The sequence below is a fragment of the Pimephales promelas genome, chromosome 7 (genome assembly GCF_988280905.1).
Source record: "Pimephales promelas chromosome 7, fPimPro1.hap1.1, whole genome shotgun sequence".
Lineage (NCBI taxonomy): Eukaryota > Metazoa > Chordata > Actinopteri > Cypriniformes > Leuciscidae > Pimephales > Pimephales promelas.
Genome location: NC_142775.1, coordinates 14,994,212 through 15,016,684, shown reverse-complemented (window position 1 = coordinate 15,016,684; position 22,473 = coordinate 14,994,212). Strand labels below are relative to the sequence as shown.

At 38.2% G+C, this 22,473-nt stretch overlaps 1 protein-coding gene across 1 annotated transcript in view; it reads left to right on the top strand.

The window, feature by feature from the left end:
* pdia5 (protein disulfide isomerase family A, member 5) overlaps positions 1 to 22,146 on the top strand; it is a 74,038-nt gene extending 51,892 nt beyond the window's left edge. The window contains exons 14-17 of the mRNA XM_039683020.2: positions 299 to 429; positions 4,058 to 4,128; positions 19,183 to 19,317; positions 20,168 to 22,146. Of these exons, the coding sequence (XP_039538954.2) occupies positions 299 to 429; positions 4,058 to 4,128; positions 19,183 to 19,317; positions 20,168 to 20,248 (418 nt within the window). The 3' untranslated portion in view covers positions 20,249 to 22,146. The remainder of the gene's footprint in view (positions 1 to 298; positions 430 to 4,057; positions 4,129 to 19,182; positions 19,318 to 20,167) is intronic.
* Positions 22,147 to 22,473: the final 327 nt, after the last annotated feature.

The following is a 22,473-nucleotide window of genomic DNA, read 5'->3' as shown; positions in this document are numbered from 1 at the left end:
CTTTTCGATCGAGGGAACCCATGCGCCACTAACTTCCGAGTTGTCCTACAAAGTGACGTCATCACTTCAGCACTTATTTTACGTGTAATTCTGTGCCATAAGTGTCTAAATGCTTTTGGAGCCATGCAGTTTCATTAAATTCACAGGTGCAAGTCTAATTACATCAGCTTTTCATTCAGTATATTAAATTGATAATACAAATGTGTATAGTTATTATTATATAATGACCTAACTTGGCTGTGAGTTTTATAGTTGAGAGATCTCAGCCTAAAAGCTTACCTCTCTCTCTCTCTCTCAGTCCCCAGGCCCCACCTCCTCCAGAGAAGTCGTGGGAGGAGATGCCGTCCAGCGTGAGCCACCTGGGAGCCGAGGATTTCAGGGAATCTCTGAAAAAGAAGAAACATGCCTTGGTCATGTTCTATGCTCCATGTAAGCCTTCTGTTTTTACAATAATCCCACAGCTGTAGTTTCTGTCTCGAAGCACGTATCCAGCCTTCTAAACCTTTTAAAATTATGAAGCGTTTTTTGTAGCATCCTCCTAAAACACTGTGTGACGGCAATTATACAGAGCACTGAAATGTGCAGGTGGCGTAACATCTGCCAAATGACACTATTGCTTCCTGCATAAAATATTTTACAATGTTTCAAATATTCATAATAGGCCATACTGTAATAGTTTTAAAGGATGTTTGTACGTTTCAGAAATGGCAAAAACCTTGGAAATGGAGATGAATTACTTTCTCTGTTATTTGTGAAGTCGAACACAGTTTAAAAGTTATATAGTGCATTTACATGTTATATATTGTTCCATAGCAGCTTTACAAAGAATAGTGCCTTACAAAAACCCCTCAATAAACAAGAAAATGGTGACCATGGCAAGGAAAAAAGGCATAGAAAGAAATTAAAACGCCCCAGTTTTCATGACTGTAAATGAAAATTATTTTGTACCATTAAAAATTGTAAATAATTATAATAGTATAATATTTTAAGGCAGTTGCAATATGTCAAGACTGAAGCTTGTTGCTTTTTTATATGTAGATCTGTGACAAAAAGCACTAGATTGTAGCCAAATTGTTGTGACACACTTCCAATTTGCGTAGATACTACAATACTTTTCAAACTGTTTAGAAATCTGGCCAACCAGATCGTCGGGTTGGCACTAGCTTAAGAGCTGCGATGAGCAACAACAGCCAATGCAAATGTAAGAGGAAGGCTAGACAGTGGGAAGCAGGAGCCAAAAGCAAAACATCAAAATGCTGCCCACGTCTCTCCCAATACGGTCTCCTCCTTATTGGCATTCGGCTCATTTTCTTCTTTTCTTCCTTCATGTTGTTTGTTGACATGTTGTCAAGAATTGTAGTGTTGCTATGTTGAGTTTTTGTGTAAACAAATCTCAAGATTACCGCAATTGTCAGGGAGACTGGTCTTGTGATTTGATGCACGTTTGCTCCAAGATGAACTAAAGCAAAAAATCGTCGCTGAAATGTGCATGCTAGAATACTACTGGTATTTTCTATGGCAGAAATAGTAAAAGTAGTATGCTAATATGAGGTTCCGAATTAGCATTTGTGCAGGTCATTCTGTTTTGTGGTGTACTTGGCTAATAATTTCTATACTTGATTATGTACATCTAAATGTTACGGAAATGTGCTAAATTTGTCATGAAAATAATGTCAGAATATAAAAAACCCATAATGGTCCTTTTTTCTGTATGATATGATATTTACTTATAGTACTTGTTTACTTGATTAATGCAGTTCTCAATAATCTTGTAATTGTGGACAAATGTGGACACAGAGGACTCAGGTGTTATCCTAATTTTTATTTATTATAAATGTTATATCACTGTCTTCGATAAAGTTTTGTCTATCCATTTATGCTGTTTTTTTTGTTTTTTTGGGGGGGGGGGGGGGGGATTTTTAATTTATTTACTTCAAAAATTACCATGTAAATTATGCTTATTTTTGTGTTTTATTTTTAAATTATTTTTAACTACATTAAAATATCATTCCAGTAAGTTCTTAGAGCTAAAACCTAAAGATGAAGTGACTTTGCTGTCACCTGGTGTCTTATTTTGGCTTATTTTAGAATGCTCTAAATTACAGTTTTTCCCATTCATTTCTATGGGTGCCCATTTTTGACCCAAATACAAGATTAAGGAGGTTTTTTTTTTTCACCCACTTAACATTGTAGAATTGAGTAAAAAATGTGTGTGTTCAGGAGGCAAACTTGGGAAAAGTAGCCAAGTCTTGGACCGCTCAGATCAAGGGAAGTATTTTTTTTAAAAATAAATCAAAACTATTTTGCCCACATTTGTCCAGAATACAAATGTTCGTCAATAGATCACGCGCAGAACTTTCCACTCCCATCAATGCTTTTATGGGATTGTATTTTCATGCTAATCTGCCCTGTTTAGTAAATCTGGCATCTTTTTTGCCAATGAATGTATAGAAATCAGACTCTGCTCTTTTGTGCTGAATTTGCATCAGTCATTGGCCTTTTTTCAATCTGTGCAGAATTAGTATTGGTTTTACACACGTTTGAGAACACAATTTCAAATTAAAATGCCATTTTTGTTATCATAACGGAGGCGTGTAACATGTGTATTCAATGAACAATGGCATATTTATTTAACATTAGACTGTATTGTACTGAACTCTCAGTCTCACTGGATCCTTTAACTACAGCTTTTTTTAAGAAGTGTAATGCAAACAAAAAGAACTAAAGTAGCTTTTGTTTTGGGTATTAAAGACTGATTAGTAGCACAAATTATGGTGTGAATAGTGCCAATTAAGACAAGAGCTTTACTGAGTGTTTCAGTGTTGCTTTGTTCTGGTGAATTTGATGGCAGTCTGGATTGCTATAGAAGCAACTTTCTGGTTAATGATAGGGCAGGACTTTGCATTTGTACACACTGAAGGTTTAAATATCATCTAGCGACCCTGATAACAGTGGTAACACTTCGGAGCGAGCATGATAGTTGAAATGAGATGTTCTTATCAGGGGGTATCAAGCAGACTCGAGGGCTTTAGTTCTCACAATCCACTTCCAGAATGTCAGATGTCAATGTCAAGTCTGCACACAATTTCTAGGGAGTAAAAGTTTCATGTTTTGACCTAGAAGGGCAGTGCACTTACTACTGAAATGGAGTCGATTGAAACGCTCCCAAAAACATTTCCTGCATATGATGAAAAATGATTATGCTCTGTTATTTTAAGTACAGCTTCTGCCCACGCTTTGAGCTCTTGATTAGCGTATCTATCTGGGCACTGAGTCAGACTCGCATCGACCTTGCGTGAGTCTGGAGGCCTGCCCGGCCTTTCTTCTCCATATAATGGCAACATGAGCCAAAACTGGAGGTACACAACTTTATGCTCCATTATTTATAATGACCCCCATGTGTCTTAAATTAGACTCCTTGTTCCTCACACAAATAGACCTTTGTTTGCTGCCCTGCAAATTATGACCGTGCCATTAACTCCCATTTAAAAGTCAACTTGAATAACGTTCATTTAAAAATGTAAAATAGCACAAATGTGTGCAAACAAGATTGCATGACAAACCTAAACTAGCACGGTAAATTTGACGTTGTTTTTAGCTTTAGGCGGCAGTTTATGGATGGAAGTTGTTTGTTTGAAACATGCAACACAAAATGCCATGCATAATTCATAATAATAACACCGTCAGCTTCAAAGCCACCTTGCAAGGATATGATGGAAATGAAAGTTATGTGGGTAGAAACTCTTGCCTATTCTTTAGACAGTTTGATGGACATGCATTGCCTCAGGAAAGCCACCGTTGGGCCTATGCGAGTAGTAAAGCAAATTAAGATGAATTTCATTTTAACCTGCTACACTCAGTTGTATTTGTTTGGCTTAAGTTAGTCATGCGAGTAATATCTTTATTTTTAAAGACTTCAGTCATTTTTCTTCTGTTCTTTCGCTTTAGCATTCATCTCTATTTGTGTATGCTGGGATATATCACCTCTTGCTGTTTGTTCTCTGCATTATGAGGTGAGACAGCTCGATGAATACTTATATCTTACTGTTTTCCCCAGGGTGTCCACACTGCAAGAATGCCGTCCCTCATTTCACCACAGCGGCCGAGCTGTTCAAAGAGGACCGCAAGGTGAGGCTCAGTGCCATTAAGGAGATTTCCAGACACTCTAAATAACAAACGCTTTCAAATGACTACCAGGTTCTGTCAAGCGCAATCAGGTTCTCTCTCTCTCATTCAGACAGCCTTCACACATCCCAGAATTTAATCTCTTTTCATCTCCAAAACATTCTCAAGGACTTGAATGTCAGAGTCCCTTTGCTGTCTGATGCAGTCAACCTTCAAACCTCACTCGTTATACTTTTCCTCTGTCGATATCTGTATTGTAGTGTGTAGCTATTGTAGTTATGCTGTCTTAGCCATGTTTGTCAGACTTTTAGCTTCTTTTACCCTTGCATGTTTAAAGGGGTTGGTACCTGTGGCGTTGTGGGGGAATTGTATTTGGACATTCAAGTCCAATACAAATTGGAAAAAAGTGGTAGCACTTTATTTTACTGTAACTAGTACATACTATGAGGAACAAAACAAGAGTGTAAAATAAAGTCCTGTTCCTCATTCTATGTACTTGCTATAGTTGTTACAATTACTAGATACCAACCATGCACCAACCCCTAAACCTAACCTTAAACCATGTAGTTATCTTATATTACCTAGTACTTCATTTGGGAAGTACACTGTAGGGCTGGGTACCGAATTCGGTACTTTTTAGGTACTGACCGAATTGCCTCGGTACTACCTAGTATCGAAACATGTCTTGTTTTTCGGTACCAAATTTCGGTACCTAAGTGGTTAATCTCGTCAACGTCAGTGAAACAATAAGCATGCAACACTAGTTTACGCGGCTGCCCAGAGGCGTAGCTCGTCGCACGTGAGACTGTTGTGTGTGTGCGTGCAAGCGTCCCAACCCAGATAGATCGAAAATATGTGGAAATGATCCAAAGTGTACAGTATGTGCCAGACTCGACGCCAGAAGCACGCGATGCAATATTTTCGACAAGATAATTGCCGCCAAGACAGGTAACAAGGTAAATTTGATAAGGCACTGAGGCACACTTGAGAGTAGAAACGATTATCCCTCTTCGACTACAAGAACTGGAGCGCGTCACAAATAAACCGAAACTCAGTATATAGGATACTTGCCTCATAGACATGAGAAATAGGCCAAAATATGTCTACTTTTAAACAAAACATTTAGAAATAAGTAGTTTGATTACCTAATATTGGCACATTCACTACTGCAGGAATGACGAGCATCACCATAATCATATTTGCAGCCAGCACACTTATTAAACACTTGTTCATTAATAAACAATTAAAATATATTATTGCTGTTGTTTCCCGACACATCCATAATCATTAGGCTACTTTTAGGCCAGTGCTTTCATGTGTGCTGAGTGTAAGGCATATATCCCGCCCCCCAGAAGCCTATATTTAATTTAATTCACATTTATTTGTATAGCATTTTTCACAATACATATCGTTTCAAAGCAGCTTTACAGAAAGTCAATGTTTCTAAATTACAATTTAGAGTGATCTGTTATCAGAAGTGATGACAGTGTAATGCATTTCAATTAATTTTCATTCAGTTTCATTGTTAAACAATGCATTAAGATAAGGAAGAAACAATGAGCTCATTGAAGTAAAGTATACATGTTGTTCAATGATTAGGAAACATAGAAAACTTTAGCATTGGTGCTTTTTTACATACTCAAAATAAGAGTGTGAAAAAGTCAAACTGAAAAAAAAATGTAGGTAATATTATATTGTTAACTGGTTACATAAAATTGGTATCGAAAAAAGTATCATTCAGGAACCGGTATCGAAGTCAAGGTATCGGTATCGAACATTTTGTTACGATACCCATCCCTAGTAACTGTAAGTACATACTGTAAAATAATGTGCGATCAAAAAAAGTGAAATGACGTGAAGGGCAAGTATGGTGACGCATACTCGGAATTTGTCCTCTGCATTTAATACATCCAATTTTGTGCACTGACATTAGGAGCAGTGAGTAGTGAACACACTCTCGCTCACACACACACACGTCTGGTGGGGACTCTCCATAGGCAAAATGGTTTTTATACTGTACAAAATGTATATTCTATTCCCTCTTCCCTAACCCTACCCCTAAACATACCCATCACAGAACCCTTTCTGCAGTTTATTTTTTTTTTTTAAACTCATTCTGTATGATTTATGTGTGAATTTGGGTTTAAGTCCCTTCCAGGATAGAAAAACATGAACACACACTCACAGAGAGAGCAGTGGTCAGCCATTGATTGGGTTGGTGCTTTGCTCAAGGGCACCTCATTCATTTCCTGCCAGTGTTGGGAATCAAACCCGCACCTTCGTACTGTTATTCTGCCATTATTTGGTAGCAGTTGAATATACTGTACATTAACAGGTAATGTACATTTACATCGTGTAGTCAAGAAGCTAACATGAAATGACAATGAACAACATTTCTACAGCATCTGTTTTGTTTATTTATGAATATAGACTACCGTTCAAAAGTGTGGGGTCGGTAAGATTAAAGTCTCTATGCTTATCAAGGCTGAATTTATTTGGTCCTGAATACAGTAAAACAGTAATATTGTGAAATATTATTACAATATAAAATATTTTAAAATGTAATTTATTCCTGTGATGGAAAAGCTGTCACGTGATCCTTCAGAAATCATTCTAATATGCCGATTTAGTGCTCAAGAAACATTTCTTCTTATTCTCAATATTTAAAATCATTGGGTTGCGTAATATTTTTTGGAAACCATGATACATGATTTTCTTTGATGTATTTGGTGATTAGAAAGTTCAAAAGACACAAAAAAGTTGTACCACCATTATAAATGTCTTTACTATCACCTTTTGATCAATGTAATGCATTCTTGCTGCGTAAAAATTTCTTTAAAAAGAATCCTATGGACCTAACACTTTTGGAAAGTAGTGTATATATGTACCTACTGCATAAACTAATGTTAATTAATCAAACCTGTAAAGTTTTAACCCATTATTATTAGGGCTGGGTATATGTATATGTTGACACAAATTTCACAATTCGATTAGATTTCGATTCACAAGCTTGCAATTCGATTAGATTTCGATTTCGATTCAATATTGATTATTTTGGATGTCAGTTACAATAAATGGCAAATTTTCTCAAGGAAATCAAATCTCTTAACTAATGCTGTGAACTATGGGAGTTTAGTTGTAGCCTACTAGGCTTCATTAACCTAATATGAAGGCAATAATGAACTGTTTTGTAGCTATACAAACACTTAAATTACACTTTTATTTATTTTTATAATAAGAAGATTATATGAAATCATAAAAACTTGCCATGTTTATTCAAATATGCATTAAATATTGAAGAACATTAAGATTATAATGCATATGTAATATGGTGTATATATTTAGCGAGTTATTTTTTCTAGCTGACTAACGAGTTTATGTGGGTTTTCTGAACAGCTATGTTACTACCTAGTTAGTACCATGAAATCATGTCCTTTTTTTCATAGTTTTGCTGAAAAAGTTGATCACAGGGCAGCACTGACGACTAATTTCTGAGTGCGTGTATGTTTTCATCTATGTGCAAGTGTGAGTTTGCAGAGTGAATGCATACAGGGAAAGAGAGACAGCAAGAAAAAGAAAGTGTGCTTTCCATAGATAATAAAGGTAATTTAGAAGGAAATACATTATTTGTTTATGTGGTCAGTGTCTTTGTAGGTTTTGGTTCATTTGTTTAGAGAAAAATAACAGCATGATTTAAATGTTTGTCAACAAATTAGAATCAAGCATTCAACAGCCCTGTGACAAAATGTGTAAATAATGTAATGGCCTGATGCTGATGCATGTTTAACCGAAGCTAATTTGGGTGGGTTTGTCCCATCCCCAATGTCCCATCTCTTTCTTTCACGGCCCTGACGAGAACATCGATCTCCTCGGGTGTGAACCGATGCTGAAGTGCGTCTGGTAAATGTGCCGTTAAAATAGTATTGCGCCATGGAACGAGAGCACCTCGTTCTTCACGCTCTTAAAGGGAATGTGATATGACGCTCTTATTGGTTTATTTCCGTTACGCCCAAACCACACCTATGAATAATGAAGTTATGTCAAACCAACCCCTTTTAGATTTGCGCTCTAAATCTTTCCTCTTTCTCCCGAAACTTCTTTGAAAGTAGCTGGCTCTCTTTTGAATCTTCAGGGGTATGTAAAAACCATTTCCCTGGCTTTAACTACAGACATTTATCATTGGCCATAAGACAGTGATGTTGAATTGTTGTTTTGCAGATGTCTATAATTCATCAGGCACAACGTCAGTCCTCTTCAATTTCCCTGTAGCTCTTAAGTTTGCGCATAATCGTTATTCAGATGAACTGCAGTTGGAAATTCACTTTGCCAAGATTCAAATGGAGCCAATTCTGAGCTAACGCCCTTAAAGATATTATCAAAAACAGATATTGTTTGTCTGAAGAATAAAAGCTTGGTTCATGAAGCTCCATCTGCTGGTTTTTCCAAAACAGTGAGCCACTTCACATCATTTAAAATACAGTCAAGGTTATTTTCCCACAAGCATAAACCTGTGCTTTTGTCTGTCAGTCATTGCGCTCAAGAGGCAAATTAGACCTCATGAGCATCAGACCATTACATTATTTACACATTTTGTCACAGGGCTGTTGAATGCTTGATTCTAATTTGTTGACGAACATTTAAATCATGCTGTTATTTTTCAGTAAATACACATCTCTAAACAAATGAGCCAAAACCTACAAAGACACTGACCACATAAACAAATAATGTTTTTTCTTCTAAATTACCTTTATTATCTATTGAAAGCACATTTTCTTTTTCTTGCTGTCTCTCTTTCCCTGTATGCATACACTGTGCAAACTCACACTTGCTTTCACACTTGATTTCATGGTACTAAGGTAGTAAAATAGCTGTTCTTGAAGCAATTAAAGGACAAGTTTGTTATTTTACACTTAAAGCCTGTTTAAAGGAGAACTCCGGCGCAAAATGAACCTTTGGTCTAATAACACATTGGTAGCTAGTCAACCGTTCTCTGAGATTTGTTTTCATGATAATCGAATGTAAAGAGTTTTATCTCTAAAAAGTGTTTAGATTATAACACTAGTATGTGGGGGCATAGAATAAGGAAAAAGAAATCGTTAGTTAATACCACTAACAAGGCTCAAAATAGCCCCATACTAACACAGTAACATAATGAGGGTTCATACATGCAAACTGAAGCATTGAGAACTTTGTAAGTGTACAGACCGTTTAATAAAAAGATATTTTTTTATTTCAGGAGCCATCTTTGTTTTGTTACTGTGTTAGTGTGGGTCTATTAACGAGTGAGCAAGAGCGAGCGTGCTTGCAGAGACAGAAAAAAACTGCTACAAACCGTATTGCGCGCACGGCAAAGAGCGAGAGACCTTGCGTGTGTGCCTCATGAAGCGCATGTAAACGAGAATTGAACCGTGACCCTAGAAGCGAAAATGGAATCGAATCGAGGAATTGGAGAACCGTGACACCCATAGTTTTACTGAATCTTTTCTGCCGGCCACTGTGACTTCTGTTGATTTCAGTTCATAACCTCACCACTAGTTGCCACTACAAATTACACAGTACACCTTAAAAAAATCACAATTAACCAAAAACTTGTAGTAAAAATAATTTTAAATTTACGAAAAAAAATCTGACTATTGAGAGGTCTGTAATCTAGTTCTGTATAAAAGGTGTTTATTGTGTTTGAACTGGTTTTGAGAATGACACACTTGGTGTTGCTTGAGGATCTGGCGAGAGCGGCATATATTTGACGAGAGGGACAAAAGTCTGTACAGAAAAGGTTGTGCAGAAAGCCCTTATATGGAGATGGTTTGGTCGTGTTTTACGTAAATGACTAACCTTGCGGAAGCTGCCATTAATTTCGAATACTCCAAATTTACTAGCATTAGAATGAGACTAAGAACAAATTCATGTGTTGTGAATTAGGTGGAGATTTTACATAAAGTTCAAAGCGATTATTAGTGAATGTGACCCAGTATCTTGAGGTATGGTAAACAGAATAATTGACTCCAGGCCGATGAATTATTAAAAAATGAATGCACACCTGATGCTTCACATTGTGGCTGCATTACCACATTGGGTATGCATCATTTTTCAATATTTCAATGGCCTGTCGTCAGTTATTCCGTAGTTCAAATCCTGTATATGAAACCATATCCATTATTCACTACATAGTGAATGCTATCCTTCATGGCGAAAGGTTGAGTGAAAATGAGTTACACATAAGGAAAAAACTTTCTCCCATGCTGAAATGCATTTCCGAAAAATGCATTTATTTATGATTTTTAAGACGTATACAGAGACCGAAATGGAAATTGAAAGGGGAATTTAGCTGTGATATGAAATAAAGGGCTGCCATATTTTAGTAATATTAGTAATATTGTGTTGGGTTCATTTAGGAAGAATGTAATTGTGATGTCTTTAATGTGAATTAAATCTGGATGAGGGCTTTTCCTTAGAATAAATTAGTGCAACAGTAGTAAGGGCAGGGCAGGTCCAGAACGTTTGGATTAGGGAAGCTCAAAAATCTGATTTTAATTGAATTTCATTCAAACCACATATTGATGTAGTTTGGATTGGATTTGCTTTTCAGACTTTTCCTGGCATTCTAATCGATTTTTATTCATTTTTGCTTCAAAGTAATTCTAGAGCAGTTCGGCAAAAGATCATATGAATTTGCAAATGAATGTGAGCCTGACACTTAAACAAGAAGGTTTGTTTAGAATGTATGTAGAATGGTTTGTGGTTATGGTTCCACTTAGTCCAGTTATTTCTTCCTGGTCCCACTGTTCATCCTCCTCATTAGTGTTCATTTCCTTTATGTACAGTACATTAGTAAACATCTTGAATAGCCTTCTAGCCGTGCAGGGCCTCCAGTTTTTAATGTGAAGCCTCTTTGCACTTTGTTTCCTGTCTGACTATTAAAGATTTTTGTGTGTGTGTGTGTGTGTGTGTAGTAAAAGCTAAACAGATGCAGTCCAATTAAATACAACAACTGTGAAAAAGGGCTAATGGTGTAAATCCTAGTCTTGGTTCAGATGTTCTTTTGTTGACCTATTTTAACTTAATACCACCAAATGCAAAAGAAATAACTTATTTCAGTTTCTTCTGTAATATTCATGAGCTCACTGGCTGTTTCATTTCCTTTGCACAATGACCTGAGCTCTTTCTCTGTAAGGTTGATAATTACTGTCTGAGAAGGATCGGTGCCTTTGTGAATTACTTTTTTAACCTCATCCATCTCATAAACCACCCCTTGTAAGCACAAAATCCTCAGTTTCTTCACAGGCCATGAGTCTTATGTTGCCTACATCCGCTTATCGGTGAGGTTATAGCAAGATCAGTCAAGTGCCAGGAGGGTATTCCACCAACACATGAGGATCAATATCAGAATTGGCCGGCAACCAAATGTACAATCTCTTTCCTCTCGATTTTCCCCTGTCAATGTAAAGACTGACTAATCACAAGTACATTCAGCCTCCAATGAAACGCTGTAATCTGGGAGGATCATGTTTGATTGGTGTAGCAAGATCTTTAGCATCTCGTTTTCATGGGAATTGTTTTTGTCTTAAAGCCCCGCTGAAGTCAATAATTGTATCCATTAAAACTCATCTTTGATCACCAAAATGATATATTAAATCAATAACATGTTTTTCTCCTGTGTGTGAACTCTACACCCTCGCTTCATTTATCATAAGCGGAACCATGAATATGCAAATTAGCCCCACTTCCACTGAATCAACTTTACTGAATTAAAATCTGCACAATGGTATCACTCTTTACAACGTCGGACTCATAACGGTAATTAATATGATTAGCCTTTTGCTTTACTATGTTATCAAACAGCTAATAATGTGTTGCTAATGTTACACAAACCATGTTCCCTTTCACTGCCTTCTGAAAATCAGTATCCTTGGAACGTCAGTGCAGAAAGGCTTATATTGTAGTTCATCATAACATCATATGCATAATGCACCCGCTATTTTAAAAGTACCCTATTTTTTCATATCAAGAGAAAAATATCTGGGATAACCTTCTCTTGAGACTCATGATTGGTTACAACAAGTTAGTTTGTGATGCAGGGCCGGCGCCAAGGGGGCATTCGCGCTTCCGCGGCTCATGATGCCTAAGGGGACATCTGGCAATTCCACCAACTGTGTTAAACGTAGCCTATAATTTATTATCTAAAGTTTCTTTTAACATTTAAAAACAGACATTTTCAAATTCCAAAGCTTGTAGAAGGTTCCTATTGGTAAGACTGACTATTGGTAAGAAATTGTACCAATAACTCCCTTCATGTATTTGCAGTAAACAATTATTTTGATATTTGTATTTTTATAAAGGGTTTTTAGTGACTTAGTACAGGTGAGATTTTACATTATTCCAGCCTGTTCTCATCCTTTAGCGTCACATAGAACGTTATATGACAAAACGGCGCTATACTACGCACATGGCACCCCTTCGCCTTGCTTTGGGCTTGCTCAGTTGGGATTATTTAGTGTTTAGCAATGTTGTTGATCCTGTGTTGTGCTACTTTCATGTTATCAGTGTGAAGCTGCTTTGATACAATCTGTATTGTGAAAAGCGCTATATAAATAAATGTGACTTGACTTGACTTGACTTTACTTTATTGTTAATATAACACGCGAACCCAAGTCGTAATATGAGACTACCCTATACCCCACACCTAAACCTACCCATCACAGCGCGTGTTATATTAACGATAATGGGTGCCATGTGCGTAGTATAGCGCCGTTTTGTCATATAGCGTTCTATTTGACGCTAAAGGATGAGAATGCGTTGATTATTCACCTGTACAGTCCCTGACAAAAGTCTTGTCGCTTATTTCTTTTGTAGAATCACCTGCTATTAACCGGATTTTTAATTAATCAATTAGTGTTAGATCTAACACTAATTGATCCTCATCTGAAAAGCTAAAACCCTCCCAAATGTTTAATGCACTTAAATAAATTAGTTTCACTGAAAAAAAGATCATATAAACAAGACAGAAAGGTCAAATTTTGTCAAGACAGTAGTTTTGTCGCCTATACAGAAATATGTTGCAAATACAAAAATATGTCAGCAAATGAAGTAGTGGTGGTGTGAGGTCTAAATTTAAAATCTTGTATGACTTCCATGAGCTTGAAGGACTGAATCCATGCGGTTAGGCAAGGATTCATACAGTTTATTGATGAAGTCCTCAGGAATAACAAAGAAAGCAGTCTTGCCTCCCAGAGTTCATCAATATTCTTTGGTTTCATCTTCCATGCTCCTTCTTTCATCCTACCCCACATATGGTCAATGGTGTTCATGTCTGGTGACTGGGCTGGCCAATCCTGGAGCATCTTGATCTTCATCGCTTTGAGGAACTTTGATGTGGAGATGGAAGTATGCGATGGAGCACCATCTTGCTGCAGAATTTGGCCTCTTTTATGGTTGGGAATATAAGAGGTAGCTAAGATTTCTTGTTATTTAAGACTATTGATGTTGCCTTCCACGCTGCAGATCTCTCGCACACCCCCTTACTGGATGTAACCCCAGACCATGATTTTTCCACCACCACACTTCACTGTTTTCTGGGTGAATCTGAGGTCTAGTGTACTGGGGTTGTTTATTACACACCTGAGACCTAATTGATCCATTATTTGTCACAGGTAAGGCTCAAATGACAAGGCGACAACACTTCTGTCTTTGCAAATATTGACTCAATGGGCTTTACCAAGCTGTGAATATTAGTATACTTTTTGAAAGTTTCTTTTTGCACCGAAACTTTATTGCAAAGGTTGTTGGAATTGAAATGAGCCATTTCGTGTAAAAAAAAAAAAAAAAAAATCTTCATTAGAAAAATAAATCAGTGGCACTTCAGGTCAATTTGTACACAAGTGACAAGACTTTTGTCAGGGACTGTAGTAAGTCAAGTCTGGTTACTAGGACCATACTACAACCATGGCTGTAGCCAGCTGATTTGGACCTCTGTATTTTTTAGAGGTGTATAATAAAGTTAAGTATAATAAAGCCATTTTTTATCATATTGGGCATAAGATTAATAAGAAATATGTTCATATTGTGAAGGAATATAATGCATTTGGTTAGTTTTCCTGGTAACCTTCAGTAAATTAACTTTTCTAAGAAAATTATTCATAAAACATTTCAATATCAGTTGACCCTATGTTTGCTTTCTACACTGCCAAAGATAAAAATGAAAATACTATCAGTCAAAGCTCAGCTTTAGGGGGAGGAGACAGGGCAAGATAAGGAGACAGAGAGAATAAAAAACTGAAGGATATGAAGAGAGAGACACAGTTTTACAGCTAGTTCTTATCCATTTTTGGCCTCTTAAAAGTCTTAAATTGTGCATATGTAGGTCAGAAAAATATTTTTTCTCTGTGTTTGGAAAACCATGCCTGTATACAGCCCTGAGTATAACATTTGTAACATGGAAAAAGGTTTTGGGGGTCAGTTACAATGTGTGTGTGTGTGTGTATATATATATATATATATATATGGACTGTAGCCTACAAGATATTGGCAGAAACTCATACAGTAATTCAGTCTAAGAGTAAGAATACCACATTTCAATTTCATTGGGAGGAGAATTTATTAGGAAACGGCTGAACTGATGCGATCGTATAACGTCAAACACAGTTTCCTTGAAGATAAATATTGAGTTAAGCAAATAGGGCTTTTTGTTTTCACCTGTGACTTTCACCTATCACCAGTGATAAAATGAAATGAATACCAGTTGACAGGGCTAAAATACACATTGACAGCTGCTTTATTTAGCAGAGAAAAAATTATGGAAATATGCTGCTTTCCAAGAGACATCTATGGTTCACTTGTTTGTTTCACTAACTGCCATCCTCCGATATACTGAGCATTAAAGGGATAGTTCACCCAAAAATGACAATTCTGTCAGTATTTACTCACCCTCATGTTGTTCCAAACCTCTGTTTTTTTTTTTTTGTTTTTTTTGTTTTGTTCTGCTGAACACAAAGGAAGATATTTGGAAAAATGTTTTAATCAAACAGATCTCATTCCGCATTAATGACGTTCCAAGCCCGTAAGACCTCCGTTGAGCTTCGGAACACAGTTTAAGTTATTTTAGTCCAATATTTTAGTTGAGATTTAGTCCGAGAGCTTTCTGTCCCTCCATTGAAAATGTATGTAAGGTATACTGTCCTTGTACAGAAAGGAAATAAAGACATCATCAAAGTAGTCCATGTGCCATCATTGGGTTTGTTAGAATGTTTTAAAAGCATCGAAAATAGATTTTGGTCCAAAAATAACAAAAACTATGACTTTATTCAGCATTGTATTTTCTTCTGGTTCTGTTGTCGAGCCACATTTTCAGTGATGAAAACTTTGATGTCTTTATTTCCTTTTGGACAAGGACAGTATACCGTACATACATTTTAAATGGAGGGACAGAAAGCTCTCGGACTAAATCTAAAATATCTTAAACTGTGTTCCGAAGATAAACGGAGGACTTAGGGGCTTGGGACAACACGAGGGTGAGTCATTAATGACATCATTTTCATTCTTGGGTGAACTAACTCTTTAATCTCTACTTTTGTTTTAATGTTGGGGTGTTTGCTATATTATTTTTTCCTATGCTGCTTTGAAACAGGAACATATTACTCATTTTTCATTACCGTAGAGAAAAAAACAGCAGGCTAAATTCAGGAAGTAGGGGTGCAGTGAGCGAAACAGTTGAGTCGGTGCCAAAGCAGATGTGCTGTTAGATTTCACAATTATGTTTTCACACATTAAATCTCTAAAGGCTAAAGAAGTTTGATTTTAGGTGCTTTTGACTTCCAGCTTCATTTTTTTATGTTCCTGTCATTCCTCCTAGATTGTTTTTGCCATAATAACAGAAGAAGGTTTATGTAAAAGCAAGTGGTCATCAAGAAGATTAAAACGTGCTGCCATGAGGCCTTATGGATTATTGAGCAGTGTTTTATATCGCTGTAAATTAGCCCAATAAAAACTCAAAGCATTGTTCAATTCAGTCCACACATTACACAATGGTTATCAATGTTGTTGGGTTGTTTGATTAAAAACATGTTTCAAATATACAGCTTTCTCTAGGGAAAGTAAATCTTCCCATGAGTTTGGCACAATGGGTCTGCATAGCACTGAGAAGTGTAAGCAATGACTATGACTATGACCAAAACTATTATTTATCATTATTTCCAATAATCAGATTAAGGACCTATTCGCAGTGAGATGTTTATGTAACAGACATAGGCAAGTAAGAGCTGTTTGTGTAAACCTCACTCCCCTCGAGAGGCGTCCTAGCGACTGATGCTAGCGACTGACACTAGCAGCTGCGGGCTTTAGTGTCCTTTTTAGCACACCCGAGACCCTGGTTCGAATCCCACTCAGAGCAGGACGAGTTACATTTGGTGCCGTGACCCGGATAGGAGTGAGGTTCAGGGGTTGAGTGTAATGGACGTAAGCCAGTAAGAGCTGTTTGTGTAAACCTCACTCCCCTCGAGAGGCGTCCTAGCGACTGATGCTAGCGACTGACACTAGCAGCTGCGGTCTTTAGTGTCCTTTTTAGCACACCCGAGACCCTGGTTTGAATCCCGCTCAGAGCAGGATAAGTACATTTACATTTGGTGCCGTGACCCGGATAGGAGTGAGGTTCAGGGGTTGAGTGTAATGTACGTAAGCCAGTAAGAGCGGTGCATGTAAACCTCACTCCCCTCTGGCTGCGGTCTTTAGTGCCTCTTTAGCACGCCCGAGACCTGGGTCGAATCCCGCTCAGAGCAGGACGAGTTACATTTGGTGCCGTGACCCGGATAAGAGTGAGGTTCAGGGATTGAGTGTAATGGACGTAAGCCAGTAAGAGCGGTGCGTGTAAAGGCCAATTTATACTTCTGCGTAGGGTGCGCGCGGTAGGTACGCCGTAGCATACGCACAGACGCGTCCCATATCGCGTACCCTTCGCCGTAGCCTGACGCGCACCTCTTCAAAAATGTAACTACACGTCACGACGATGCGGACCGCAAGATCGGTGATTGTCGGCTTGGTAGCATCGCATTTCCTCCTACGCATTTCTGCACGTACCTCACGCATTTCCACACGTACCATCTCCTCCGACGTCTTCTCTCATTTCTGCCTTTCAGTTTTTGCAATTTCACTAAAATTAACTGTTTTTCCACCTCAATAAGCTCCAACTCCAACATCATCCGCTATCTTTCAGTCGCTATTGCTTGTAGTAACCTAGCTGCGAGGAATCTAAACACAGTGGAACATTAAAACCCTCCGCCGCCAACTAGTGTTTCGGAGCAGTAATGCAGAGCAACCAAGACCTGAACGCAGAAGTATAAATGCTCACAATGGCGTCGCCTACGTGCGTAGCGAACGCCGTACACTACGGCGTACCCTCGACGCAGAAGTATAAATTGGCCTTGAACCTCACTCCCCTCAAGAAGTGCGTTAGCGAATGACGTTAGCGGCTGCCGTCTTTAGTGCCTCTTTAGCACGCCCGAGACCTGGTTCGAATCCCGCTCAGAGCAGGACAAGTAGGACTGGTTACATTTGGTGTCGTGGCCCGGATAGGAGTGAGGTTCAGGGGGTTGAGTGTAATGGGCGTAAGCCAGTAAGAGCGGTGCGTGTAAACCTCACTCCCCTCAAGAAGTGCGCTAGGGAGTGACATTAGCGGCTGCAGTCTTTAGTGCCTTTTTAGCACGCCTGAGACTCCGGTTCGAATCCCACTCAGAGCAGGACGAGTAGTACTGGTTATATTTGGTGCCGTGACCCAGATAGGAGTGAGGTTTAGGGGGTTGAGTGTAATGGAAGTAAGCCAATAAGAATGGTGCATGTAAACCTCACTCCCCTCAAGAGGTGCGGTCTTTAGTGCATTTTTAGCACGACCGAGACCCCGGGTCGATTCCCATTCAGAGCAGGGCGAGTAAGCCTAACCTACATTTGGTGCCGTGACCCGGATAGGAGTGAGGTTTAGATCCAGTAAGAGCTGTGCTTGTAAACCTCACTCCCCTCGAGAAGTGCGCTAGCGACTGACGCTAGCGGCTGCGGTCTTTAGTGTCCTTGTTAGGGTTTCCGCCTCCCACTCCGTAGACCCTGATTCAAACCAGAAGCTGGTCGTATAGGACCGGTTGCATTTACTTGACACAAGCAAACCTCTTCACTCCTATTTACACGCAATTTTTGTTTATAACTTTGATTATTTGCTACGTGGTGTGGTTATTTTTACCACCATTATACAAATTATGAACTACCATACAAGTAGGCATGTGTGCATATAGTGGCCACTGTTTTAATCTACTTTACATCAAATGCAAAACACATTTGACTGATGCAAAGATTAAAATCGCAATGCTGCTGTAACTGGGTTTGTCTACGCTGCACCGCTTTCTTGGCACTGCCTCTGGATGAAGATACGGAGCAGAGACTACGCAGCAAGTTGTGCTAACAAGAGTGATTCAGAGTAAAGGAAAAAAATTCAGAAAAAAGTTTCATTATTCATTCAAAAACATTAATGAACTTGTGTGAATGACACACCACGACATCCGTGTACGTCCGAGCACATGCGCACATTAGTCAGAGCGGTAATAATGCGATCAAGGTGTTAACATGCTTGTTTATTGAGATTAAGTTCAGTGTACGCCAGATTTAGTTTTATATGCCCGAGAGTTCAATGCGAGTATAGTTACTATGATTGAGCTTAAATTGCATTAGTTTGAGGGAAGTATTGTGTTTACATGAGGTAAAGTTTAATCGCAATATTGCCAAAATCCCATTATAATGGCATAATGAGGGTGCCATAAACGCACTCATTAAAACCATGATCAGGCCACATAATTCCTCCCCACATGCTACATTCAGCACAACTCACAAACTCATGCCTTTTTAACTTTGAAAAAAGTGAACTCTTATGTGTCTAACAAGGCCTGATCGATGCTACCACAGCTTTGTGCAAATCTTATTACCATAGTAATACTACTGGATCTGATACATGCGTCGAGGAAATAAAGGTAGTTAGTCTATGACAAAACATTAATTTAAATATAATCATGCTTTAATTCCTTTCAGATTGCATATGCTGCGGTGGACTGCACAAAGGGACAAAACCATGAGTTGTGTAAACAGGAAGGAGTTGAGGGCTACCCAACATTCAACTATTACAACTATGGGAAGTTCAGCGAGAAATACAATGGGGAAAGAGGGGTAAGTGATCTTTCATGTGAGTAATTTGAATATAAGATGGATGGATGGAAGGATGGATGAATGGGTGGGTGGATCACAAGATATAAAACTAAGTTGTATTATTGTAGAGAAAGTGCAAGCAAACTTTTCAAGCAAAATATTTAATGGGTTTAACACCGTGTCTTCACTGAATGCCAGTGATGCGACAAAAGACAATGGAACCCATTATAAACCGTGATGCTGTCTACACTGGATGCGGCATGACGCGACACAACAAATCCCGACTGAAAACTATTTTTATTGTAATTATGATGTACTCCAAGCACTCATGATTCTTCTCATATGAAGGACAAATTTTTTTTGCTATGGTAGCTTTGTCGCATCCAGTGTATTCGGCTTCTGTTGTGGCGTGATGTGACTCATCAACGGTGTAGACGCGGTGTAAGAGGTCTCAAAAAACTTCCAAGGGGACCACAGGATAACTTTGTTTATATTTAGTCGAAATGATTAAGAATCACAACCTGACATCATCCTGTTGTATGATATCCTGAGTTTGGAGTAATTTCATATGCTTTTCTAGCGCGACGTCGCCTTCCATGAAACTTTCTGTTAATGTGATGAACTACAGTTCACCTCTGGTTACTTTGGTTTAAATTACCTGTGTGATTTTGAAAAGAACTGACTTCATACATGCACTAAAAATCCCAGCAGAGACAGAAAAGTTCTAGCATAATTTGTTTGCAAAATGGTTAAGTTGTCTTTATTTGATATAAATTTCAAATATTTTTTGAGGCCACTGTGCTGATTATTTTCACATTATAAGATAAACTGTTATTCATTTCTCACTGTGTATACCATCTACACCATACAGGAAGCTGGCTTTACTGGTTTCATGAGAAGTCTCAGGGGCCGGGACCAAGAGAAAGTGGGCAAGCGGAAGGAGGAACTCTAATAGTGTGGGGGCGTGGTTCCTGTAGATGGGAGGAGCCTATCATTGCACTGTGACTTGGGCATGAATCATCCCAGCACTGATGCCACAGACTTGAAACCTCAGCTTAAAAGGCTATTTTTTTATACAGCTGTGCCCTTATGTTTATAATACCAATGTTTGACCATCATCAGACCACTTCAGATATTTTTGCTTTTTGTTTTGTTTTGTTTGTTCTTTTATGTCCTCCGACATTTTGTGAAATTGTTTCCAAATACTGTGACTTACTTTACTGAAATCCACACCTGAAATCTATGCAACACTCGGGCCCTCACTCGCCAGAGTCCCGTACGCGTGACGGGTGGCTGGTGTTTATTGGGGAAAACCAGTTTTCGACAGGATACTTTGCCATCACTCCCATTCCAGCAAGGAGGAATAATGTGTACAATCGTATCTGCAAATATTTTTGTAAAAAAGGAAAAAGAAAAAAAATGCCATATGACATCATCAAAAAAGATGGAGAAAGATGTTGTAGCTGAACTTTGTGGCCTTAAATGTTTGAATAACTGTCGTCCAAATATTTTACTATTTTCGAGAAATACAGTACTAGGGCCAAAATACAAGATCAAATACAAGGACATGTATTCTTCTCGTTTTATTTTCAGCTGTGACAGAATAAAATGATGCAACAACTGGAAATGCCGAACAAACAAAATTAATAGAAATAATTTATTTCCCAAATGAATCCTGAAATCCTTGCAATTCTTGGCCCTTCACGTTCCACTGTAAGTTATTGTTCTGCTTATTTTAAAAGTCTTGTCTGGTTTGAATGACCCACCCCTCTTCTGATTCACAATGCTACTCTAGATCTCTAATACACATGAACATTTCCTCTTCTAAGCATGGATACAAAATGATGATGGGAATCAAAGATCATAACGTCTTCATTTAGTCGGGAGGGAGACGGTTTGCTTTAAGGCATGTTGAGTTATGTTCATTGAACACGTCTTGCTGGTTTAAACCGTGTAGTGCCGGAGGATCCGTTTTACTTGCTCTCTGCCAGATGTTGGCACTCTTAGTGATACCACAACCCTTCCCAATATCTCTGTGGCGACTACACTATTGTCTGTGTGGAAACCTCCCTGCTCTAGGCAGCATACATATTTAATCGTCTTGTAGCTGAACTTTTGTTGCATAATTCAGAAGGTTGGTTTGTTTCATTATAAATAAGGTTCTCAGGGATAGCGAAACACAATTGAAGAGCACTAGCGCTCATCGTAATTTGCAATCCAGTTGAGTGTTCTCTATTCATGTCGTCGAATTATGAATTGTTTACATGTCTTTGGGAGATAGAACACACACAAAAAAAATCATTGAACAGGATTTCGTTTTACATTTCCTTGCCAGATTTGTGGCAAGAAGCATTGAATAAAACATGAGCCAAGGAATGCTGATGCATGGATGTCAATTATATGCAAGATCATTGCTTCAAATACAAAAGGTTAAATAGTGAAGAATAAAGATCCCATGCTGGATTTGTATCATGTAGATAATGGTAAAAGGGTCCAAATGAGGGGAAGGGTACAGATAGTTTGTCAGAACATGTTCAATAATGGTCCAAAATGATACATGTAATGAATGAGCGCTTGCACATGTTTGTCTCATTACGTGACACTGTTGTCGAGACATGGTTTATTTGTGCATTGATGTTTCATCTAAATTTTGGATGGTCAGGGACTTTCATCTGGTTCCAGTTATTCTGTTGTAGAAAGGTGTGCTTATCCCAAAGGTCGTTGGAATGTGGGAGCAACCACGATGCCAAGAAGTCACTGTCGCCTTTATTTTTTTTGTGCCCAGCCATATGTACAGTTTTACTGCATTGATGAACACAATGCAAAATAAAAGACATTCGTTTCCAAGAATCATTGTCCAAATTATTCAAATCATTTTATGTTAAATATTTCTTAAATAAACATAGCCATGAAATGCAAGTAGCTTCACTATTACTTTTTTCCCAGGGGATGATGGTGAAAAAATTATAGACTTAACCCTCTGATGGTCCTCGGTCACTTCTAATTTTCTATTTTGAATTTAAAAAAAATCACAGCTTCATCGGAAGGTTGTGATACTTGGTGACTTTTCTGGCATTTGGTATGTGAATACAAAAAAAAAAAAAATGAGGTTATGATCCGAGCATGCTAAGTGGTCGTAAAAGTGGTCACACTCGTGGTCTTCGGTCAAAAATGACC